The sequence below is a fragment of the Zygosaccharomyces rouxii genome (assembly GCF_000026365.1).
Source record: "Zygosaccharomyces rouxii strain CBS732 chromosome B complete sequence".
Lineage (NCBI taxonomy): Eukaryota > Fungi > Ascomycota > Saccharomycetes > Saccharomycetales > Saccharomycetaceae > Zygosaccharomyces > Zygosaccharomyces rouxii.
In genome coordinates, this window is record NC_012991.1 from 1,062,053 (window position 1) to 1,086,186 (window position 24,134).

Genomic DNA, 24,134 nt, shown 5'->3' on the forward strand with positions numbered 1-24,134 from the left:
CGGAACCGGTGCGTCGGACAGTGTATGGGCGGTTAATCCAGCGTAGAGTTATACTGGAGGAAGGTATGAAGGGAGGGAGGAAGCAGAATTGCCAACGTATAAACTTAGTATAAAAATATTCTTGTTGAGTTTAGATACATTTGAGTATGGACGTTTATGCCCATACGTCCTTTGTTTGTAAGTGACAACAGTGGTTTTTACGTTTAGTAACGGAAAGGCTACAATTCTCACATACTTGTCATATGTCCCAACAGACATTCGCGCAACCCAACCAAAGATGCTTCAACAAAAAATTATATATATATTACATTACATGCATCTATTGTAATTGGGATGACAAATCAGATCCAAACTCACACCAGAATGTTACATCAGCATTCTAAATCGTCAGCAAGACCTGAATTTGCATATCTATTCCAAGTGTCATTAATACTCGTAAACATGGCTTCTGCATGATTTTCATCACCGACAGCATCGTCCTCATCTTGTTCTATTTCATCTCCTTCATCTTCATTAGCATCGTAATTTGGATCTTTATACATTTCCAAACAAAGGGCCAGTGCTTCGTTACACTTATCAACCATATCATCGCCACGATTTACACCGAAATTTTCAAATGTAAATAAATTTTCAATGTCAGGGTTGTAATGTCTATCATACATGCTGTATTTGGGCCTCAAAGTTAATTCAACACTCGATAATGTGGGCGATAATCCATCCGGTGTCATAGTCTCTTGTGGTTCTGATGGCTGGCTTTCACCAGTGAAAAACTGATTTAAAACTTTATCCTTCTCCAACGTTAGGAGTAATTCTAATCGGTGTCCCTCGGGTGCAGTATCAGATACTTTAATGGATCCATGGCATACCACGCTTTCAAATGGTATTTCTAGACCATTCCCCAATTGATTAAACCAAAGTAGTATTCCTGTGCTCAATATGAACAGTTCGACATCTTCTACCTTTTTATCATCTTTCCCAAATTGTAGCAATCCGAGTAAAATGTGTCGACCTCCTCCAAACAATACGATGGCATCACTACTGGGAACATTCATCATCGGCACTCCATTTACCATCGGCTGAGTCCTTCTGTACTGATTGTATGAAATAACATTTTCCACTGTGGGTTTCACAATAGCTAGCTGACTTGTGGGCCTTCCCTTGTGCATCATGTGAAAGGATTAGGCAATCAATGAACCATTACTTGCAGAGGAGTTTGTATTCAAGTTGTCACTTAATGTTGGTTGGAATGGATTATTAAAGCTTTTTCGGCATCATCGCGATTCATTCCATGTTCAATCAAGAGCTTCCCTTCGAAAAAACAAGACACATGACCAAGTTGACAGAAAAGGCGCTATGAAATGGAATTTATACACAGATAATAACTATATTTTACTACTAAATTTGAATTTGAATTTATTTTGATCCAGTGTCGATGTATAAAACGTCAACATTTTGCTCGAATCCATTGAATGGTGTAGCCGCAGAGGCAGCATAGGCCCCGAGACTAGGGAAGAAAATCCAATCACCAGGAACTAGATCATGCTTAATGTAATATTCCTTTGTAATACAATCTAAACCGTCACAAGTAGGCCCCCAAATGGAAACTTTTTGAGGGTATTGGAAACCCTTTTGGAAGGAACGCGGCGAGGTAGAATTAAAATCGTAATAATAAAATTCGCCGTTATGGTACAGAGTACGTGGTGTTGGTTCCTGATGGTCAAAAAGTATGCAGTTCATATTACCGTAAACTCCATCATTGATGTAAAGCATAGATTCGTTTGATGATAGTTTACGTTTAGCGATGACGTTAGCTGCTAGCGTGAAAGTAGTAGCAGCAAAATAACGACCAGGTTCTGCAATAATATCGATACCACATCCTTGTGGGAAAAACTCATCTAATGCGCTCCTTAGAACTGCACTTGAGTCATGGAACGACTCAAGTTGGAAACCACCACCAACGTCTAGTAACTTCAAATTGGATAATCCGAAATCTTGTGCCCTATCGAACACAGTACGTGAATCTTTAACCGCCGTGTAAAGACTGGTAAAATCCGATGCACCTGAACCAACGTGGAATGAAACACCAACAAGGTTTAATCCTAAATCCTTCACACATTGCAAAAGGGTGTCGACTTTTTCCATTTCGCAACCGTATTTAGTGGAAAGCCGACATTGTGCGGTTGAATCATCTGTAGCAATTCGCAGTAGTAGTTGTGAATCAGGGTGATATTTTTTTATTTTGTGCAATTCTTCCACATTATCGAATGTAGACTTTAAAACCTTAGCCCCAGCTGCATACCGGATGAATGATGAAGCCTTGCATGGATTTGCATAGATAATACGTTCAGGATTAACGCCCATCGCCAACACTTTTTCAATTTCTGATTTTGATGCACAGTCGAAATTAACACCAAGATCCGCCAATTTCCTTAGAACTTTCGCATCGGGATTACACTTGACGGCGTAGTATGGTTGAACACGGGGTAATTCCCTAAACCAATTCTTGTGTAATCTTCCCACTTCACCGATATCGCAGACAAAGAATGAGTTTTCATCACCTGGTTCGCAGACATCATGATTGATGTCTTCAATTCTGTTCTTCAATGCTGCAAAAATCTCATCATGTGGTTGCTCATATGGGAGGTCAGCAACTTTGTTACTAAGTTTAGCTGAATGTGCATGGGTATCAGGAGCTTTTAAAGCATCCACAGGTGTCAAATTCAACTCGATATCTGTTCTCGACATTGGCCAGCAACTCAAAATACCTTAAGTATCCGTCACCCTTTCCACCTTTTTTTCTTTTCCACTTGGAGCTCGAGCTTTTTTCAGTGATGAGTTCAGAATGAACTTTTTAACAATTTTTCAGTCTTTTAAAGTACGACTCCTCTTTTTTTTTTTTTTTTTCAGAGTTCTCCGAGAAAAAAAAAGAACAAAATTCAAAGTGTCAGTATCGCCTGTCGTCAGTCAGCGTCAGTAAAAAAAAAATCAACTAAAAAATTATTAATTTTCTTATTACTATTATGTATTATTTAACATCTACTTTCTTTCCAGTTTACTTTCTTACATTATTATTTTTTATTTTTTTTATTTTATCTTTTATTTTTTTTTCTGTTATTTTATTTTTACTCTTTTTGTTATTATTCTATTTTTCCATCCCTGAATTCAAGCATTTCTCATTGTCGTTGTTTCTAAAAGACCTTCAGTCTGTGTTATACCGTTACAAAATAGACATCTGTAACCTTTTGCGACTTCTTCAGCTTCTCTTTGCTCTTTAAATACACCATTAGTCTTCATAATACTCAATTCACCCTTTGTTGGAATTTTACGGCACGATTCGTTCAAACATCTCGTATGTGTCTTCTTGTACCTTAATCCACATGAGTTACACAATTGGTCTTGTTTACGTCCTGACCACGATGGTCTCCAGCATGGTGAGTCACTAGAATGACAAGAAACACATTTCCTTAAGCCGTGACTGGACGTACTCGGTCTTCTCGTCGGTGAGGTCTTGGCGCTTATACCTTGAAATGTGCTCTTTTTAACTGATGTCACAACGGGACTTTGAGGCGATTCTAGTGAAAACCTGTGGTATTTGGAAGTTTGTGTTCCGTGTGGCGGTGTGGCAGGGCGTACTGGGGAGATTGATCTTGATCTAGATCTGTTTAATGGAGTAGATTGGTAATTCGAATCTAAATTATCGACGATTCTCGTTGGACTTGGTGAACTGCGTGCATCCATCTTAAGCGCCAGTTGTCTAGCGGCACTACCTATCGACCTATTACTACGCGAAGGTGTTGGTAGTTGTGATGGAATGAAACCAGCAGCTGCTGTCGTTGTCGTCGCTGGCGTTACGTTTGCAACATTGACTGTAGGTTTCGTCACTTTAAACTTGTCACACGAAGGCCTCGAATTAACCGATAAAACATCACGATTGTCGAGGAGGCGTTTTAATTGCAGAGCTCTAAAGCTATTTGTCTTCCTATGGCGATGACTTGGAGTGTGAAGCTCTTTTTTGACCGTTTGGACCAACTTATCACTGACAAAAGGCGTAAACTCAACTGGTAAATTGGAAGATCCTAAATTTTCATCATGACCGGGGCTCATTGGTGGCGTCATTGGTGCCGAAGCACTATTTGATAATTCTTTAAAAGTATCCTTTGGTTCTAAAACAGATGGGACATGTTGTTGATGCTGATATTGATGTTGCTGTTGTTGATGTTGCTGAAATTGATATTGCTGGTGTTCATTTTGATGTTGTTGGTTTTGTTGTGGCGTTGATGAATGTGTACCTCTTAAAAGTGCCGATAATTGAGTCCTATCATGAGAAACTTCATGGACTATCTTTGTATAAGAATGATAATTTGTTGATTTACACCAATGCATTAGATTTCTCTTCCACCATGGTGTAAATTCAGAAGTATCAGGATACATGTATGCATATTCTTGAATTCTTGGATCTGGTAATAGTTGTAAATGTCTTAGAGAAGGTAGTGCATCTTGTCCGTGACGATTAACTGTAACTGGTGTTGCTAATTGAGCCTTAGAGACAGATGGTGAATTTTTGGGAGTAACCGCATAACTATGATGATGAGGTGATGCAGGAGCAGTACTGTATTTCCGTTGCCATTCTTCTCCCAATGGGCGTCCCGCTGTTGGTAGCGTTGGCGGCAACTGCCTAGTAGAATAACAGGAATAACTTTGAGTATTGGAAAATTGAGACGGGAAAGATGGTAAAAGTAAAAGGTCGTCAAAAGCGCTTCTTCTCCTGTCATCCGAACCAGCAGAAGCAGTAGAAGTTGGCATTGGAGGGACTGAAGCAGGTGGTGGTGACGATATAGAATAGCTGTTCACAGCGGTAGACATCGATTAAAGAACGATTACGCCTGAGCGTTAAGGGAATGGAAATAGTATTAGTACTAGTAACAGCGTAAATCTTTATGAAGATAAGAAAACGAGATCCGAAAGGAATTTAACCAAAAGAAGAAGCCTAATCAATGCAGATTCCCTTCCTGCTTCGACCTTTAAAAGATCAACGTTGCTTATATATAGATCGATTAATTAGAACAACAATTCAACCATATCAAACTGATATTTACGCATTTGGGATGCTGGCTTTCCCAAAGAGTGGTAACTGGTTCTTAACTGGAGGGAGTTGTCTGTAGATCATTTGCTACTTTTAGAGTGAATAGAAATCACTAATTACTGCAGGAATACCGATCATTATGTGATTAGGGAAGGAGAAAGAGATCCAACCCGCCCCATAACATGCCGAAACTAGCCAACTGGTCCCAAGATTAGAAACTAGCCGACCAATCTACTACTGATTCGACCAGCATCTCTATTTTCCTACATCCTATCAATTTTTCAGTTTCCAGTGCTATTGTTCTATTAACAAACGCAGCACACTCCGGAAAAAAAAAATACGATGGCTTGCCATAAGGAACAAGAACAAGAATATGGAAAAGTAGTCTAAATACAGATTGAGAGCCAATTAGTTCAATTTTAGAAAGACTGATTGACATTTGAGGAATTGCAACAATCATCCAGATACCAAGTATATCATAATTAGCCTTGATAGGTTAAGATTATTCTTTGTCCGTCCTAGTTTGTCAGGTTACCCGGTGTACATCCCCGCTATAGGAGGGTTATTTTTTTTTCAAATAATGACGAGTTTGAAAAAGTTCGAGATGAGCTATGCTGGTGAAATTTACCAGCATTATAGTTTATGAACTAACAAGTAAGAAACTTAGATAGAAAGGGAAATATGAACAGATTTGGTGGGCGTAGCAATTACGGGAGTGGGATCAGTAACAGCGGTAATGTTAGTGGCAGTAGCCGATCTCAAATAGCTGAACTGTTCGTAAAGAGAGTACTGACGCATTTAGACGATACTGATCCGTCGAAACTGAATGAATTCTTGAGTATCTTTAATCCAAATGGATGTAAAGTGGTTATCAATGCTACTCCATTCGCACAACCAACTTCCTTTTTGGAGCAATGGGAGACGGGCGTTACACAGACTCAACATGCTTTGACCGCTGTAGACTACCATGTGATCCCTGGATCTAATACGGTTGTCTTTAACGTTAATTGTAAAGTAAGATTTGACGAAGGTGGAAGAGATCGTGCTGGTCAGGATGCAAGCATACAACAAAACCCACAACAGCCTAGGAATGCACTAAATAGAACGAGGCCCTTATGGGGTTCATATTTCGGAGTTTCTTTGCAGATGGTCACAGAGGAAAGAGTTTTAAACAAGGATTCCAACGGTGTGATTCTTACTTTTAACTATAACATGGTTTACAAACCAGATGATTCCCTAATGAATATCCAGTAACCAAATAATGTTGTACATATATGTACATATGTGTATATATATGCAAGGATATGGTATTATCCTATATTATGCTATATTTTATTTTCTTGATTTACACCGCATGTCCGAGATGTCCAGGGTTCATGTCGGACAGAAGTATATCCTCCACACGTACACAATGACAGCGGCTAGACCGCCGCTGGGGCCTCTGCATTTTTCTTGTACCAGAAAACCAAATTTCCAGCTGGAGGATGTAATTAAGATGTCCCCTTGAAAAACTTCTAAAGCTTTACCTGGATTGCGTCCAATTCTTACCGTTCTTGGTACCACATTGAAACCTCAAAATAACATAGGTAATGATCCTTTAAAAGAAGCATCCGTGGTATTTGATAACATTGTTTCCAAATGCCGAGAGTACCACCCCCCACAATTGGTGGACTTGATGGGTCAAATACTTTGAAAAACATTTTCAATTCATCTTCCTATGATAGTTCTTCAAATGAAATTCATAAATTAATCGATGGGGTGAAGAAAGGACAGATGTACTCAAGCATTTGGGTTATTTGAAAATAGCAGCTCGAATGATAATCCGCAGCTACTTTGTTTCAATACTTTATTGATTTTTCCGATGTTTCTCAGTCTACCGATGTCCTAGAGTCTTTCAACGGTCTTCTTAATCAAGATAGCAATGAATCACAACCAATGTTTGATTTGTTCCAGCACACCCAAGATGATACTGTTGATTTAGAATTTTTGGATAAAACTCAACTCTACTTTTCTCTCATTTACCATCAATAGTACTTTCCAAAAATTAGAAAATACCGAATCTCAACATGACTTTGAACCAACTGGAAAAGAAAACTCGTCAGATTTTGAAACCGGCCTTTGAAACCATCAAAGAATTAGTTTTCAACTCCAAATTGCTGAACGAAACTATGTGGAGTATTAACCATTTGGTTGTGAGAAGAATGCCACTAAGAACCCTGAATTCATCAACGAGGCATTGAAGCATCATAAAAGTCGTACAGGAAGTTGAATACTGTACCTCTCTATTAGACTTATCAAGAATTGAACAAACAGAACCATAGCAATTCCACAAATGACCAATTAGACGCACTTTTCAGGTCGTTCAATTCTACTTTGAATGGTACTCAACTTTGAGGAATCATTGATAAAAATCGAAACAAGATTTGAACAAAACACCGTACCATTTGCCATCATCAATTGAGTTACTACGCGAATCTAAGAATGCAACTGCTACGTTTGGATCTCAAGAACCCTTACCTAGTTGGACAAGTCAAAATGCCAAAACATTCCAACCAGTCCTGGATCCCTTACATAAAGCGGGAAACACATCACCAATTGGAGCTATTGAGCTGTCAAAAAATTGCCTCCAAAAAGCTGCAGGATTATGGTCCCAAGAAAATTCTCCAATTATCTGTCTTCACACTATGCACCGCGGCAAACCGCCAAGATATCGATACCTGTAGTGAATCTCATGTGGTACAAGCGCTTTATTACAGAATATCTGATTGAGATGCTCTCAGCAAGTCCAATCCTTCTTTTTTGATCAAAGGGGTCAATTTACAAAAATATAATTTGAACTTTGCAGGTAAATTGACCCAGAGAGAAGAACCATGGTCAAGCCCTTTTTTGCATTGGGAATATTGGTATTTTTCAATGTGTTTGCCAGATTGATAATTACTTGATTCGTTCTCATTTTTCTTTACCTTATCCAAATGCAAGGAACTTGGTACTACTACCAATTACCTCTGGCTTCGTATTATTCACCTTTATCCCTGCCGTCGTTGCGACAGCCGTTCCACAACGTGTGACAACAAACTGCTAATTCGGCCCTAGCATGGACCTCGTTCACTTGGGCCATATTGAGCTTGCCAATTTTAGGACTTAGTCGTTTAGAGAAAGTGTCTTCCCGATGATGATACCACCGAGAAGAAAGCCGCTGCCGCAACAGATCTCAGTTAATGAATTAATGATGGTCCCATACCCGTTTCGAGCCACGAAGAAAACAAAGAAATGCCCGAGTATCATTTCCAAGCCTCTCTTCAAGAATCAGAAGCTCTTGATTCGCAATATCTTAATACTAAATGTGTTTGCTTACCTATAAAATGCCTGTATATGAGAATATGCTATACCCCAGAAAAATAGTAACTACTATAATGAAAATCTAAGTCATATTAGCGGCTTTTCTTCACTAGGCATTGGTGACCCCGGATAAGATCTTCTTCTAGCCCTTACTAGACCCCATAGGATGCTATTAAATAGAGCAGCACCGACAGTGGCCCAAATAAGGGCTAAAAATACCCTACCCAATGAAAGTTTAATACCGTACTCGTCATAATTTTCCTTGAGCAAGTGACGAATATATACATAGGTCCCTGTACTAGTGCCCGCACTTATTATTAAACTGGTGAATGCAATAGAAGCCAAAAACCTACCAAACCAATTGAGCAATCTAGCATGAACAATCCAGCGAACAATGTTAACCACTAAATCGAGGAAAAGTGCACAGATACCAATTAACAATGTGATAAACATACATTTCACCAAATTGTTATAATACCCCATTTTATCCTGTAAGTTATCTGGTAGCATAACCTTTGCAAGTGAATCTGCCATATCAGCAACTTTATTGTTACCAATGCTATCAGTTAACATTTTCTTCAAATCAAATTTCTGAATGCCATTGGGGGAAGTACAATACTTTACTGATCCATTATCACTGGCAACACAATAAGACCAAAGTCCCACATTAATAAATGCTGGTATGTCTAATTCGCTGCTCGTCTTAGAAAATACCTTATCAGCATTCAAATTCTTCAAATTCAATTGTGCTACAAATATTTTGTTGAGAGGGTTGTAGTTACTGGTGGATCCTGCACATGCCACAATTGCCAGTATCAGTGCGCTGAACGATAAAAGCGCTGTAAAGAAAAGTACAGAGGCGTTAATTATTGCCATCCTGTCGACAAAATACACAGCTCAGTGTCAATCAGAATTGAGTTTTGAGAGATTCAACCAGTCAAACAGATCTTAACTTTGGTATAACAACAACTTCACTACGAATCAAGACACGAAAGAACGACATATATATGTATTAACATCTGCCGAGGCTGAAGAGGTTAGAGGATCATGATTCTATGACATTTTTAGGAGAGAAGCAGAAAAATGACGTGTACACAGCCATGGAACAATTTGTTCCATGATACTCAAATACGTGCTGGTTTCCAATTAGTTTACATGTAAGAGAAGCTTGGTTGGTTTTTATTTTTATTACAGACAAGTGATTTATGCTCGCGAAGAAAACGGCGGAGGGAGATGAAGTAAAAAAATGCATCGCCATGCGAGTTTCGCGAATCAAAGCAGAAAAATTGGATCTCAAACAAAATGGATAATATTGGGAAGAAATAGTGGCAAAATGAGGCTGAACAAGCAGCTATTTTTTTTTTTTTTTACCTCGGATCAATCGACAATCCTATGCAAATTCGGACATGCTAGTAAGCCAAATTGAATGGTGGATCTGGGTTTTCTTTTTATTACGAAAAGGGCACATAAATTAATGTGATATACAGGTGACTAAAATACCGAATCAAAACGTTTTTCCATATGTTCTAAACAACTGAATCATTTAGGCTTCGTCATAGAAGAACGGGATGAACTCCGAAAAATTCCATAGTAATTTTAATCTCATCGAAAAGTCATTCTAAAGCTCCAGATAAACCTGGCTTCTATATGTTCTTTTTTTGGAACACAGTCAATCTCCCATGTCTGCTAGCAATGCTCCCTCTTCTCGACGTTTATGAAAAAGAATCTTACTCTTTGATATTGGTACTAGCAACAGAGCCGATGAACATGCGGTCAATACCGCTAGGAAAGTGAAGACACCACCGTAGTTCATGCTTGAAACCATCTTATTAAGGGAAACAATAAATACCGCTGAAAGTGTACATCTGGAAAGGTTTAGCAAAGCAGTGGCGGGTTGATGCCTTTGATGGGAACAAATCCACGAATAATGTGCTTGACATAGTTAAAATGCAATTTGAAAATAGCGAAGCAAGCCCACTAATAACTAGTACGGCAGCTAATGGAGCTTTCACTTGAACACGTCAACCAAAGGCTGCAAATCCACCGTTAGATAACAACAAAAGCAGAAGTCTAGTTGTAATCCAGCATGGAATATAGTGAACTGGTAGCAAGGATCGGATTAAAGTGTGAACCACCGCAGCTTGACCATCACCCTTTTCCTCCAATAATCGAATTCTTAGCTCTGCGGGCCATTTTTAATGAAGTGCTAACCTTCTCCTGTAATAATAATCGAGAAACCTGCTACAAAGTACTATACTGCACAAAGTAGCTATACCCGATGGTAAAAAACATAAGCCAACTTTAGCCACTAAAAAATGGTATTTTCACTCAAATTCAAAGACAATGCGGTCTGATGCGTCGTCCAGGTAGCAAACTGTAATCCGACTACAGCTAGTAGCATGCCAAGTTTCTGGTGTGAATAAAAATCTATAAGACGCAAAGAAATTTGGACGTCTCAATGGTTCTAAAGTTTCTCAATCTGGATGATTCAACTGTAATTTCCTTCTCACTGTCGGTACCGCCAACAACGATGATTTATCATGAAAAGAATTTTGAGACAATAGATGCATTGCCAACTTTAGTCCTCTTTCTCTCTGGTAAAAGCACAGAGGAAATTACTGAAGATGTGCCTGAACCAATGGCCAAGAACGAAAATACAGATCTCCATCCCCCGCGTTATGATACACCAGCACTGACCAACGCACCAAATGCACTCCCCAGCACTTGACAGCCTGATGTGTATCCAACATATGCGCCTCTTTTAGCTCTAGTGTTGATATCACCCATCATACCACTATCAATTGCAACTACAGGTGAAATTCCTGTAGCTTGTAAACATCTAAGAACCCACGCTCTTTCCCGGTTTCTTGGCGTTACCATGGTGGGTCCCATTGCCAACAGTACAGGCACACTGTGCAACCAACATCAATTTATGCTTCTTTTTAAATCTTGAATAAGGTGCGCTCGGCCGTTCTTCACCGTCATTTTCAATTGCTTGTACCGTCAATTGTCGACCTTGTTCCCCAGCGCTATCCTTAATGTCAGATTCTTGCTTACCTTTAAAATCTGTCGCCATCACTAATTCGTTCAAGCCCTACCTTTCCATATTACAGATGCGTCAAATGTAGTGCAGTATCATTCCCATTCCCATTGTGATAACAATGCTATTCTGATAACAATACCATGGCCTTATGTATTAAGGAACGGTAACTCCGATATCTTTCTTCTCCCCTTACGAAATTTTATTGTCCCATCCAGTCAAAATTTCCCCACACTGCTACATGTGATTATCACATGAACGGAGTATGTCCCAAACTCCGAAACACTTGAAATATTACCCGCCTTTCAGTCTTCAATTTATTTTTTCTTCGACAAAGTAGATGCGGGGAACCCCCTTGATGGTGATAGAGCACAGACGACCATATAACAATAATAAAAGGTCAATATAATACGAATGAGTTAAAATGATATTCCTACGACTTAGATTGTATTGATTAACAAAGTTAGTTTGATTGATTATTAGTGCAATACATTTTCCAGTGATCGAAGTATTTAGTGCATACGGGTGAATTCTCACAGTCTTATTATGGGTTATTAATTAAGGGAAGGCGTTTTCATAGGTTTCAGATTTATTATTATTACTACCATTGTTATTGTCGTTATTACTTTAAATCATTAGTCTCCTGCTTCCTAGTCATGATAGCTGTATCGGAAGTGTTGTCATTTTATGGGCGGCATAGATTAAAGATTTTGAGAAGTTCTTACGTTTTACTGCTTTTCTCAACGCTGTATGGATTATCAGGTAGTAAAAGTGTATCAAAGGCAGTCAAAAGGGTTGAAAAAAGGGATAGTATGCATGGTGGGGAGGCTGGTGCAGGCGGTAGTGATTTTGGAATTTATAGCGGCTCTGAAGATGATTCGATGAGTGACAAGCAGAGTGATGAAGACGAAAATGAGGGTGAGATGCATTTATCTCGCAAGAAGAAAACTGATACAAGACAACATTCACAGAGGAAACACAATCATCAACGTTTGGATTTTCTCATAAAATTGATCCTTAGAGATAAAAAATTTATACTGCTGTTTTTAACACAAGCAGTATTATTGGTTATAAGAACCCTACTATCGCTACGTGTTGCAACTTTAGATGGTAAAATTGTATCATCCTTGGTGAAGGCCAAGTATTCCAAATTTATTAAAATTTTAGGCAATTGGATGTTACTGGGGATACCGGCAAGTTTTGTAAACGCATTAATAGCTTATATGACAAGATGGTGTTCATTGACTATTAACAAGATACTTACCACGTATATGCTGGGCAAATATTTGGCAAATCACCATACATTCTATGCCGTAGCAGCATCTAGTACAGCCTCTGAGGTCCAAGATAACCTGACAAAGGATATCGCGGCTTTCTCCAATACTGTATCATCTTTACTAAACCAATTGTTAAAGCCAATGCTAGATTTGCTTCTTTGCTCATTCAGACTACTAAATTCAAACTCTAGTTTTATGGGAGAAGGTACATTGGCATTGGGACTGGTAGTTCACATATCTAACCAATTGTTAAGAGCAGTACAACCTAACTTCACCAAATTGATCATGAAGAGATCTACTATGGAAAGCTGGTTTAGATCTTTACACTCTAATGTCCATGCCCATAACGAAGAAATTGCGATTATGAGAGGTCAGTCAAATGAATTAACTACTTTAGATTATTCGTTTTACGAATTGGTTCTATTCATGAACAGAGAAATTAAGAAAAGATTTGCTTACGATTTTGCTTCTAGTTTTATCATCAAATATTCTTGGGGTGCAGCAGGTTTAGTGCTTTGTTCTATCCCCATTTTCTTTAGGGATAAAATTGCAATTGCTAGTGAAGATGTTACAGCAGATTTCATTACAAATAGGCGTCTTTTAATGACTGCATCAGGCTCCTTAGGCAGATTCGTCGAGTTAAAAAGAAGCATTCAACAACTTCGTGGTGTTTGGTTGAGACTAAAACGCTTTGATGAACTATTAGACAGTCATTCAGGTGCACAAGAGTCTAGATCAGACGATGGTGTTACTATTGAATATGATCAGAAAAGAATTAAATTCGAAAATGTACCGCTAGTGACACCAGCAGATCAAATATTGATTGAAGAGTTAAATTTTGAATTAAACCATGGTGATCATCTTCTAATAATTGGTCCCAACGGATGTGGTAAATCTTCATTGTTTCGTATTCTTGGTGGATTATGGCCTGTTAGGTTATCGCTAGAAGGTAAACCCACTAGAATAGTAATTCCGCCTGGTATGAATGATGATGAATGTTCTATCTTCTATTTACCTCAAAAACCTTATATGGGTAATATGACAACCTTCAGGGAGCAAATCATATATCCTGACACAGTTGCACAGTTTGAAAGAAGGTTTCATGGTAATTACGGTAAAGGTGATAAGCATTTGGCAAAAATTTTGAGTACATTAGAATTGGAGGATCTTATTTCTGAAAACATGGCTCTGGTAATGGTGAATGCTTCTGACAATGGTGGAGGAATTAATTCACCTGTGAAACCACGTCAAGCGTTTGATATTAGAAGAAACTGGTCAGAAGAATTATCCGTTGGTGTACAACAGAGACTGGCTATGGCAAGAATGTATTACCACAGACCGAAATTTGCAGTCCTAGATGAATGCACTTCAGCGGTATCGCCTGAAATGGAACAGAAGATGTATTTAACAGCACAAAGGCTGGGAACTTCACTGATATCGGTGTGTCATAGAACTAGTCTATGGCATTTCCATAACTACCTGTTAAAATTCGATGGTAAAGGTGGGTATAAATTTGAACATTTTGATCCGCAAGAAAGACTAGCCAACGAAAATAAGCTAATGGAATTAAATGCAATTCTTGATCAACAAGTTCCAATGTGGGAAAAACGACTCAAAGATTTAACAGTGGCCAGAAGATCGAATATCATCCGTAGGTCACAATCAGAATTAATTCAGCCACCATCGCCACCGAAGAATTCTCCAGATGCAACCAAAATGCCTTTATCCAATGGTCAAAGATTACCAGCAAATCCAGTCGCTGCTACACAACCAAGCAAGATCAACTCAAAACTACTAAGATCTAGTGATAGTCAAGAAAAAACAAACGAACCTGTAAATAATATATGAAGCCTATCTCAATAACATCAAAAAATATCAAAGGGCGAATGGTAATTCATACCATTATTCTCTGTTCTTTTATGATTAAGAATTGTATATTGTCATTTTATCTGTATTTTTCTTAGTACCTACAACGTAGAACGTAATAAGGTGATGATATGTATAAGAGGAACCTTAAACCTAGAGAAAAGCTTGGAAAAAGATAGACCCATCAACGTAATGGAATGCTGGCATTTTGCAGAGACTACATCTTCTGGGCAACCTATTTTAAGAGAGAATGAGAAGGATATACTCATTGACCAGATGGTTGGTTTGTACCATAACAAATCAAAGATTTTAAACAGACAAAAGGGTAGAATCTTCCTTACTTCACAGAGAATAGTTTATGTCGATGACTTGAATCCAACAAAAAACTCTTTGAGCCTTGAATTGAGTGGCATTGAATCCCTACAGTTTTCATCAAGATTCCTTCGAAGATCAGCACGACTCATTTTATTCGTAAAGAAGGTTGACGATTCTCAAGTTATTGGTCCCGATGGTAAAGCGACAGGTTATTATGAAAACTGCATTAGTACTTGGGTCTGTCCCATTTGCATGATGTCCAATGAAACAAAGGGCGAATTCACTGAATCTACTGACCCTTGCCCCATATGTGTCAATTGTGGTGTAGCAGCAGATTATGAAATGACAAAAGATTCCTTGAGTATTTCACTCTCAAATGATTACCTCAAAGGGAGTAGCTCGGAAAGCTTTGACTCCAAGAGTAATGACGTTAATCAATGCCCTGCATGTACTTTTATCAACCATTATCAAATCACTAATTGCGAAATATGTGGAACTAGGTTGCCAAATTCAAAAATACGACAAGGTACTAACAATGAAATTGGGTTTAAGGACTCTAGAGTTCATTTTGAACTGGAACATCCAATTTCAACTAGTAAAAATGTGAATGATGAAGTTACGAATTTCTTACAGATAAGTTTCCGTAAATCTGATGGGGTACTATTTGCCCAAGCTACTGAAAAGGCGCTCAAAGATTTGAAGAAGACAGAATTGGGTAGCGTTTATAACAAGAATTTGGTTTCGGTCAACGGCGTTAAAGTAAAGGACGAGGGTTTAACCGATTTACCACTGTTAGAGACGAAGTTGGGTAAGATTGGTATCACCAGTTTAGAGAAATCCGGCGAAACTCAGTTACTCAACAATGATATAATATTCAATAATGCATTAACCGATCTTAACAGATTGATGTCATTAGCAAACGATATTGAACAGTTGTACACTGGAATTTCTCCCAAATTATTGGGCGAGAGGAAAGAAGGTGGCCATAAACCATCTTTGATCTTGGATAGAGAGAAATTTTATAACAAGTCATTATTTTTGGATGAGATTGCTCGTGAGATTTATGAATTTGCCATATCAGAATTCAAAGCTGAAAAAGAAAGACTTGGATACGTAATGGTAACTTTAGTGGATCTCTATGCAATGTACAACAAATGCATGAGGATTGGAACTGGTCTCATATCACCACAAGAAATGCGCGAAGCCTGCGAAAGGTTCGAAGAATTAGGTTTAAAGGATTTGAAATTGACGAAGATCAACGGTCGTGTTCTTTGTCTGGCGTCGAAAAATTCGTTTGACTTTGTAAAGACTAAAATTTTGGACATCGTAAATGAATCTGCTGGCTGTGATCCACTACTACTGACTCAATTACTCAACAGGGACAGCTCGAATGCATGGACTTTTGCTATTATCACGGAAGTATTGCAAAATTGTATCGACCATGGTGACATAGTCATCGATGAACAAATCAGCGGTATTCATTACTACAGAAACAGTTATTGGCCTGTAGCAGTCTGACCAAAAACAAACACAGTTTTGAACTATAGATCATCTATATATGTAAATATACCCCGGTGATAAAGAAAGAAGACTAAGAAAAAAAAAAGATCATTATACCATATCCTGAGCCGCAGCTACGTTCCCTGTAGGAGATGTCGTTACATTCGCATTCCCATCAATGTTGTTTGAAGACACGATGCGAGGAAGAGATTCAATTTCCTGCACAATAAATTCCTTTTCATCGATAAAAGTTGGTTCCTGGCATTCCAAACCAAAAGTTTCAAAATATTTCAACAATTTTTCCCTGTTTTTAACCAAAATATCAAAAACCGGTTTTGACTTCCTCGGATTGGCTACTATGACTTTAAAGACGTTAAATGCTTCGTGTTGCAAATTTTTGGATTTATCTGTCATCAATACCATTATCAATTTCAGGTTGTCCAGCGAATTGATATACGTATTCATCAATTGATTATTAGACCTAATCACAATCAAAGATGCCAATAATTTAGTGCTTTGCCTTTTTGTCACATAAGATCCGTGCGCCATAAGTTTATTAATATTCTGGATGAATTTATTCATATTATTCTCATTATTAAAAAACTCCTTGGAGACCAACTTTGTATGCGTGGTTAATGCTGAACTCAAAATCTGCAGAGATTCTGTACTGGTTTCAAAATTCCCAAACCTCACAATATCAAAGAGCTTCCACAACTGAGGGTCTTGCAAAATGATACGACATAACTGTTCGTACTTAATACATTCCATTATCATATTCCCCACCGTTAAGAAAACATCGTTGGCTGTCTTTCTCTGCATAGCCGACTCCACTGTTCTCAACATCGTATATATCGTCTTAGGTTTCGATACCAAATAATCCACAGTAACCAGTTTATTATCCTTAGAATACCTCAAACAAATCGAAAATATCAGTGTAACTTCTTTCCTTGCCTCGAATTCTAGATCTCCAAAGTGTATCAGCAAATCGTAGAACAACTCCGCCCTATATATGGCACCATAAAGTTCATCAATAGACTCTGCATTCGGACGTGGATCAGTATCACCAAGAATGAAATGTTTCGTGTACATCAAATATTTGGAAACTTCCTCTTGAGCCTTCCGCTTACTATCCTGAGTGGAACTAGATTCTATCTTACTAAGTTGATCGCTAATAAATTTGACATAGTCTTGAGGGGACTTAGGATTCTTTTTCCACCAGAAGGTCATATCTAAGTCTTGATTCTTATACTTCTTGAACATGGTTCACGATTAAATGTAAAGGTTAATCAGGAAATGATGAAAGAACCTGGGGAAAATTTTCTTTATTACAACAGAGTCTTATACTAGTTTAGCAGATCGACAAAAGGTACCAATCACCGATTTGACCTGTACCTCTATAGTGTGCTTTAATGGTGTAGTTTGAAACTTGTTTGACGCTTTTATTGACACAAAAGGTAAAAAGATTAAACATAATGATCACGCGAAAGTCACGTTTTATAGTAGTACAAATGATTCTAATTGATACTGGAACTAGAAACCAATCGATGCTGCATCTATTTAACTCCTTCATGTTCTTGGGCGGCTCTGCTTTTCCCCTATACTACACTGAATTTCGATGCGTGTCCTTGTGTATATTGCGAGCTTATCGAATATAGACGCCACGAAAATAATATTATTTTTGTTTTAAATTTTTATTTTTATTTTTATTGGCAATATGATTATTGGCATTATTATCACTGTCGTAATGTGTCCGTCGCTCCCACATTTTCCTCAGCTATGTCTACTAGTTCGAGGAACTAAACCTACCTTGATACAGCCCCTTCACTATAATTGATTTGTCTTCAATATTTCAATACCATTGAAGCTTAACAACAAAATTTCATTTGAAAGCAATCGGCGAACGTTTGGGCGATAGAGGTCACTGTGTAAATACCCTGCAGATTTTCCAAACCATCACCATCCTAATTGCGCGCCATAAATCCACTGTCGGTGCAAATGGAATATCTATCGATAACCTCTTGCTATCAATTCCCTTTCAATACTGCCCCAAAAGAATCTGGCAACTTCTATATCCCTGAATCTTTTGCTCTTATCCAATTCCACTCTCTGAACATTCCACTGTTGTACGTGTCTAGGGACAGCATCACCTGCAAAATGGAAATAATACCCTTTGCAATGCTGGAACAATTCAGCTGGTGTATTCCACTGGTAGTTGTTAAATTGCCATGTATGTCCCATGGTGAAAACTGCAACCACTCTATCCCAATATTCCGGCTTTGTAAACATCCTCGTGTTGTTAACGATTAAAAATCTAACCGGCTTCGATAAACGATCCAAGCTCTTTTCCACTGTAACTAAATCAGACTGCGATCCTGGCAATTCTCGAGGATTGACGTATTGTGAATTTTCCAAAAACTGTTTTATGTTTGCCATGGTGAAAACCGAAGATGCAGCTGAAGGTATTAAAATGATCGGATCTTTACGTTGTGCGGGTTTCGAAGAACCATGAGGTTTGTGAACTTGTCCATGTCCATTTTGTACAGACTTTTTAGATTTAAGCGATGCCTTGATCGATTGCACAAGTTTTAACTCTGCATCTTTGACCAAATACCCGTAGTTTATCAATTTGTTACCACGAAGTGAGGTGTTATGGTCTAATAATGGCCTTTCATGGGATAATATTTGAAGTAGTTCGGGGTCATTCTGTAAAGCAACATCATGGCCGTTGGCCGCTTGTTCTTCTCCACCATGGGGATTTTCCAATCGCGAATCTTTCTGCTCTCCAGACTCTAAGGCATGATCCTTAACTTCTACCGCAGGTGTTACATACTGCGATGTTTCTGATTCACCTGATAACCAATTCAATAGATCTGTTCTCTGCAGAAATGAAATGTTAATCAGTTGTTTAGCTTGACAATCTGCCAAATAATCTGCTGCACTCGAATCCCTATGCAACCAACACTGGATAATAGCTCTCAATGGTACTTTTTGACCTTCCAATTCGAATTCAGTAAGTTCATCTAGTGACTCCTTATCGTCACCTTCTGAATTTCCCTTGGGTTGGAACGAAACAGTTTTTGCTGCCACCACGTCTGAAGCTTCATTGCCATCCTCCTTGAGCAGGGAAAACTTATCCCCAGATTTTAAATGTTTTCTAACTCTTAACAATAACGAAGACATATCGACAACACTCAATTGTAACTCCTATTGACCGTATGTCTTCAGTTTTAATGATGTTTAAAGGTTTATAGTGCTGAATTTTTTTTTTTCAACAGCTCATCGCATCCAACCATTTCAAGAAAATAAGCTAATGCATAGTTAGAAGTTATCCAATAAAACTCGCATTAGAGCATAATTCGTTAGCTTTGAAGTCCCGAGACCAATTTATTTCCAATAATCATGGGTAAAAAGGGTAAGGCATCGAGTAAAAGCCCACCTCCCGCCGAAACGGCTCCTGTAGGTAAGAAGAAAGGTAAGGGAAAGAAAGAAGAACTTTCTGAAGATGAAAAGGCAAAGAGACAAGTCAACAGGACCAAAGTGACTTCGACGTCAAGCTGGACTGGTAAACTACCACATACACTGCTGCATGAGACGTGTCAGAGGAGGAAGTGGAATAAAGTGGACTATGAAATGAAGAAAATAGGCGACAAGGGAATGTTAGCCATAGCGGTTCTTTCCTGCACAGATCCTAAGTCAAAGGAAGTTCTAACAGTTAGGATGAATGATCCTACTTATGATAAAGTGAGTGGTAAGGGAGCACAAGTACCGCAGGAGACTCCAATGGAAGCAAGACACTTGGCCGCTACAGTAGCATTATACAGAATTTCATACAATACCAATTTGCACATGATGCTACCACCAAATCACAAGAAACTATGGTACGACTTGGATGATTGTCGTAAGTCTTTGATGAAGGAAAATCCGTCAAAGGCTCAAAAGTTATTCGATATAGATCCATTCAAGACACTTATAGAGGAACAGAAGCAGAGAGAACAGAAAGCTAAGGATCATGAAGCAAAAAACAGACAGGCAGCTAAGGAGCAGACTACTACTGTGTTAACTTCTTTGGGTTCGAAGAGCGCTAAACCAGAGAAGGATACCACGAAAAAGAAACCTCAATCTTCTACTGTTGCTGCTGGCTCTGCGAATAGAAATACGAACATATCTTTCCCCAGAAAGGCCTGGGACAATGCAGCGTTTGTGGATTTCGAAGAATCTCTTAGACAGAAGATCGAATCTTCTATTAAACTACATATCAATTGGAGTAACAAGAGAGTTAAGACTACAGATGCAAAATCTTCCAATAGAGATGCACTTAGGGAGAAATTGCTATCGTTACAATTTAGACCACCGCATGTGGAAGAAGCTCTAGTCTACAAAGATCCTCTTTCTTTCCTTCTTTTCCACTTGCCAGAGGATGATCTGCCGCCCTATTTCCACAAGAGAAAGGAGGACTCGAAGAATATGGTTGAGATCTCATCCATGCCGTTGGAAGTAAGAAACAAGGTTGATAGACTAGCTGAAAGTGGTATCTCTAAGGAGGAGGCTGCATTCGTCCTGGAGAGCTGTAACATGGATGAAAATGAAGCAGCAGGAAAGTTAACCGCCAACATTGTGCCACAACTAGAATCAACTGTGGGGCCTCTTACTTCCGAGAAAGAATCTTTAGAGACTTGGAATCAAGAATTAGAAGGTTTACAGAGCATGTATCCTGAATCGGTACAAATTCTAAAACCAGATTCTTGTTATACGGTCGACTTGATAAAGGATTTTAAGCTAAAGCTTAAGGTTTACAGAACTAGCCATTATCCATCTGTTCTCCCTGGTGTCATAGTCTCTACATTTGATAGAAATTACAAATTACCCAATTATATCAAGCTAAAGATTTTACAAAATCTGATGCAATATGTCGCGGATTCGAACTTACTCGGCGACATGCTAGTGTTCCACTTATACCTGTGGTTGCAAGATCATTTGAAGGAAATTATCGAGAACCCAGGGCCCCTTCTTTCAGAAAGAGAGTTATTGGCATCTTCAAATAGCAAAAAAGAAAGTTACGCAGATTCCAATGAGAATTCCAAAAAGTTTGGCAAGAAGCGTACTCAGAATTCTCTGAATGATCAAGAAATTGCTGCACTCAAACGAGAATATTCACAGAGAATTTCCACTTTACAATATAAAGCCATGCTCGACACAAGAGCTAATCTTCCTGCGTGGAAGAGGCAAAAGCTGATTGTAGATCTGGTCAAGAGCCATGATGTGACTTTGGTAACAGGTGAGACTGGTTCTGGTAAATCTACTCAAGTGGTACAATTCCTACTGGACACTTTACAAGCAGAAAAAAACGATTTTGGTAATACTAAAATTATTTGTACGCAACCCAGAAGAATTTCTGCCATTGGTTTGGCAGAACGTGTCTCTGACGAACGATGTGTAAAATGTGGTGATGAAGTAGGTTATGTGATCAGAGGTGTAAACAAGGCAACTAACAAAACCAGGATTAGATTTATGACTACTGGTGTGCTAGTTCGTATTTTACAGACAGATGCATCTTTCTTAAAAGATTCCATATTGGTCATTGATGAAGTCCACGAGAGATCCGTAGACACTGATTTAATTGTGGTCCTTTTAAAGAATTTAATGGGTAGAATTTCTGGGCTAAAGATTGTCCTAATGAGTGCTACAGTGAATGTAGATGTTTTCAAAGAATTTTTCCAAGGTCTTGGTACTTGTCACATTGAAGGTCGTACTTTCCCCATTAAGGACTATTATTTAGATGATATCTTAGATATGGTGGACTTTAAGATCAGATCAGATAAATTCCAAAGATATTTGGATTACGATGAGAAGGACAGGGAAGAGTACATTAGGCCCACCGCAGACTCCAAGTTTTTTAGATCTGGTCAAATCAATTATGACCTGATCTGTGAGGTAGTAAAACACGTAGACCAACAACTAGATTCTCAGGCAAACGATGGATCTATAATTGTATTTTTGCCAGGTGTTGCCGAAATCAACAGGTGCTGTCGTATGCTTGAACAGGACGATGGTGGTAATGGTTTGGTAGTTTTACCGCTACACTCTGCCTTGACTCCTGAGGATCAGAAGAGGGTATTTAAAAGCTATGGCTCCAAACGTAAGGTAGTGGTTTCCACCAACATTGCAGAAACGTCTATCACTATCAGTGACTGTGTTGCTACCATCGATACAGGTAGAGCTAAGACAATGGTATACAACCCTAATGACAATACAACAAGATTGACAGAAACTTTTATCTCTAAGGCCGAAGCAAATCAACGTAGGGGTCGTGCTGGTAGAGTTCGTGAAGGTATTTCTTATAAGCTATTCTCTAAAAGGTTATACCAGGAGGATATGATCCCCATGCCCATCCCAGAGATTAAAAGGGTATCTCTAGAATCGCTATACCTTTCTGTAAAATCTATGGGAATCAAGGATGTGAAGAAATTTTTGGCCACTGGATTAGACCCACCACCTTTGAAAACCCTTGAAAGAGCAAGTGCTATGCTAACGACAGTTGGACTATTGAATGAATACGACGATTCTCTGACAGAACTCGGTAAATTTATCAGTATGATGCCGGTGATGGACAGTAAGCATGGTAAGTTATTGATTTACAGCATTATATTTGGTGTAACAGACGTTGGTATCTTATTAGCATCTATCTTAAGCATTGGTGCACCATTTATTAATGACTTCAATCTGAGAGACAAAATCAAGGCACTATTACAGAAATACGAACCTAGAGGTGATCTCTTAGCAATGGCAGAAATTCTTCGTCAATATTTGCAGCTACAAGGTGGTAGTGCCAAGAATCAATTCCTGAAGGAACACTGCCTGTCCTATAACAAAGTGAGAGATATCATGTCGTCTCGTACTCAGTTTTATTCTATTTTGAAGGATGTTGGATTCATACCTTTTAAGGAGGACCAAAAAACAAATGTATATTTGAACAGGAACAGTGGCAATGTCGCCGTTCTCAAGGCAGTGCTTACAGGTGCATTTTACCCACATGTCGCAAGAGTTCAATTGCCAGATCCAAAATACATGACTACTAGTGTAGGTGCCATCGAAAAAGATCCTGAAGCCAAGGCCATCAAGTATTGGATTAGAAACGATGAGTATATCGATGCATTAAGGGAGGGTCCAACAGGGGAAATACCACTACCGGCTAAGAGAGCTTTCATCCATCCATCATCAGTTCTATTTACTTCTAATGGCTCTAGCAACTCTCAAGAGGTAACAACGTTAGATGAGGTGGATGAAGCTTCCGTAAAGAAATCTTTTACCTCAACAACAGTTTCCAAATTTCCCTTCGTCATTTTCAATTCATCTCAAGTGACTACCAAACTATTTCTTCGAGAAATCACTCCTACTTCGACGTTGTCATTATTACTATTCGGTGGTCCTCTCAGCTATGAAGTTAACGGTAGCCAGCATTCTCCAGGAATTGTATTAGACCAGTGGCTACCCATAAGGACCTGGTGTAAGAATGGTGTACTCATTAAAGAACTAAGAACGCTTTTAGATCAAGCTATAAGAGACAAGCTGGAAAATCCCAAATATGGGGATAAGGCACTTGAGAATAATGATACATCCAACACTGTTCTCAAATTAGTGGAAAAAGTGATTACGTTAGAATAGAGTTGATTTCTATTATCTATATAGTGTAGATCTTCGTAAATCTTCTCGGACT

The 24,134-nt window shown here is 38.6% G+C and overlaps 11 protein-coding genes across 11 annotated transcripts; 5 read left to right on the top strand and 6 right to left on the bottom strand.

Moving 5' to 3' along the window:
* Positions 1 to 371: 371 nt before the first annotated feature.
* On the bottom strand, positions 372 to 1,169 carry LOT5 (Lot5p; the record flags this gene model as incomplete). Its single annotated transcript, XM_002495467.1, has 1 exon — positions 372 to 1,169. The coding sequence occupies one exon, from the start codon at positions 1,167 to 1,169 to the stop codon at positions 372 to 374; it is 798 nt and encodes a 265-aa protein (XP_002495512.1).
* Positions 1,170 to 1,413: 244 nt separating this feature from the next.
* SPE1 (ornithine decarboxylase SPE1) lies at positions 1,414 to 2,745 on the bottom strand (the record flags this gene model as incomplete). Its single annotated transcript, XM_002495468.1, has 1 exon — positions 1,414 to 2,745. The coding sequence occupies one exon, from the start codon at positions 2,743 to 2,745 to the stop codon at positions 1,414 to 1,416; it is 1,332 nt and encodes a 443-aa protein (XP_002495513.1).
* A 417-nt stretch (positions 2,746 to 3,162) lies between these two features.
* ASH1 (DNA-binding transcription repressor ASH1) lies at positions 3,163 to 4,863 on the bottom strand (the record flags this gene model as incomplete). Its single annotated transcript, XM_002495469.1, has 1 exon — positions 3,163 to 4,863. The coding sequence occupies one exon, from the start codon at positions 4,861 to 4,863 to the stop codon at positions 3,163 to 3,165; it is 1,701 nt and encodes a 566-aa protein (XP_002495514.1).
* Positions 4,864 to 5,764: 901 nt separating this feature from the next.
* On the top strand, positions 5,765 to 6,337 carry MTR2 (Mtr2p; the record flags this gene model as incomplete). The annotated part of the gene is made up of 1 exon (XM_002495470.1): positions 5,765 to 6,337. One exon carries the CDS (start codon positions 5,765 to 5,767, stop codon positions 6,335 to 6,337), a length of 573 nt encoding a protein of 190 aa, XP_002495515.1.
* Positions 6,338 to 8,509: 2,172 nt separating this feature from the next.
* ZYRO0B13200g (SUR7/PalI family protein) lies at positions 8,510 to 9,298 on the bottom strand (the record flags this gene model as incomplete). The annotated part of the gene is made up of 1 exon (XM_002495471.1): positions 8,510 to 9,298. One exon carries the CDS (start codon positions 9,296 to 9,298, stop codon positions 8,510 to 8,512), a length of 789 nt encoding a protein of 262 aa, XP_002495516.1.
* A 1,582-nt stretch (positions 9,299 to 10,880) lies between these two features.
* Positions 10,881 to 11,150, top strand: ZYRO0B13222g (uncharacterized protein; the record flags this gene model as incomplete). The annotated part of the gene is made up of 1 exon (XM_002495472.1): positions 10,881 to 11,150. The coding sequence occupies one exon, from the start codon at positions 10,881 to 10,883 to the stop codon at positions 11,148 to 11,150; it is 270 nt and encodes an 89-aa protein (XP_002495517.1).
* A 968-nt stretch (positions 11,151 to 12,118) lies between these two features.
* On the top strand, positions 12,119 to 14,587 carry PXA2 (ATP-binding cassette long-chain fatty acid transporter PXA2; the record flags this gene model as incomplete). Its single annotated transcript, XM_002495473.1, has 1 exon — positions 12,119 to 14,587. The coding sequence occupies one exon, from the start codon at positions 12,119 to 12,121 to the stop codon at positions 14,585 to 14,587; it is 2,469 nt and encodes an 822-aa protein (XP_002495518.1).
* A 144-nt stretch (positions 14,588 to 14,731) lies between these two features.
* Positions 14,732 to 16,438, top strand: VPS36 (ESCRT-II subunit protein VPS36; the record flags this gene model as incomplete). Its single annotated transcript, XM_002495474.1, has 1 exon — positions 14,732 to 16,438. One exon carries the CDS (start codon positions 14,732 to 14,734, stop codon positions 16,436 to 16,438), a length of 1,707 nt encoding a protein of 568 aa, XP_002495519.1.
* A 93-nt stretch (positions 16,439 to 16,531) lies between these two features.
* HYM1 (Hym1p) lies at positions 16,532 to 17,680 on the bottom strand (the record flags this gene model as incomplete). Its single annotated transcript, XM_002495475.1, has 1 exon — positions 16,532 to 17,680. One exon carries the CDS (start codon positions 17,678 to 17,680, stop codon positions 16,532 to 16,534), a length of 1,149 nt encoding a protein of 382 aa, XP_002495520.1.
* Positions 17,681 to 18,424: 744 nt separating this feature from the next.
* Positions 18,425 to 19,600, bottom strand: CDC73 (Cdc73p; the record flags this gene model as incomplete). The annotated part of the gene is made up of 1 exon (XM_002495476.1): positions 18,425 to 19,600. The coding sequence occupies one exon, from the start codon at positions 19,598 to 19,600 to the stop codon at positions 18,425 to 18,427; it is 1,176 nt and encodes a 391-aa protein (XP_002495521.1).
* A 219-nt stretch (positions 19,601 to 19,819) lies between these two features.
* Positions 19,820 to 24,082, top strand: ZYRO0B13354g (RNA helicase; the record flags this gene model as incomplete). Its single annotated transcript, XM_002495477.1, has 1 exon — positions 19,820 to 24,082. The coding sequence occupies one exon, from the start codon at positions 19,820 to 19,822 to the stop codon at positions 24,080 to 24,082; it is 4,263 nt and encodes a 1,420-aa protein (XP_002495522.1).
* Between the last annotated feature and the right edge of the window lie 52 nt (positions 24,083 to 24,134).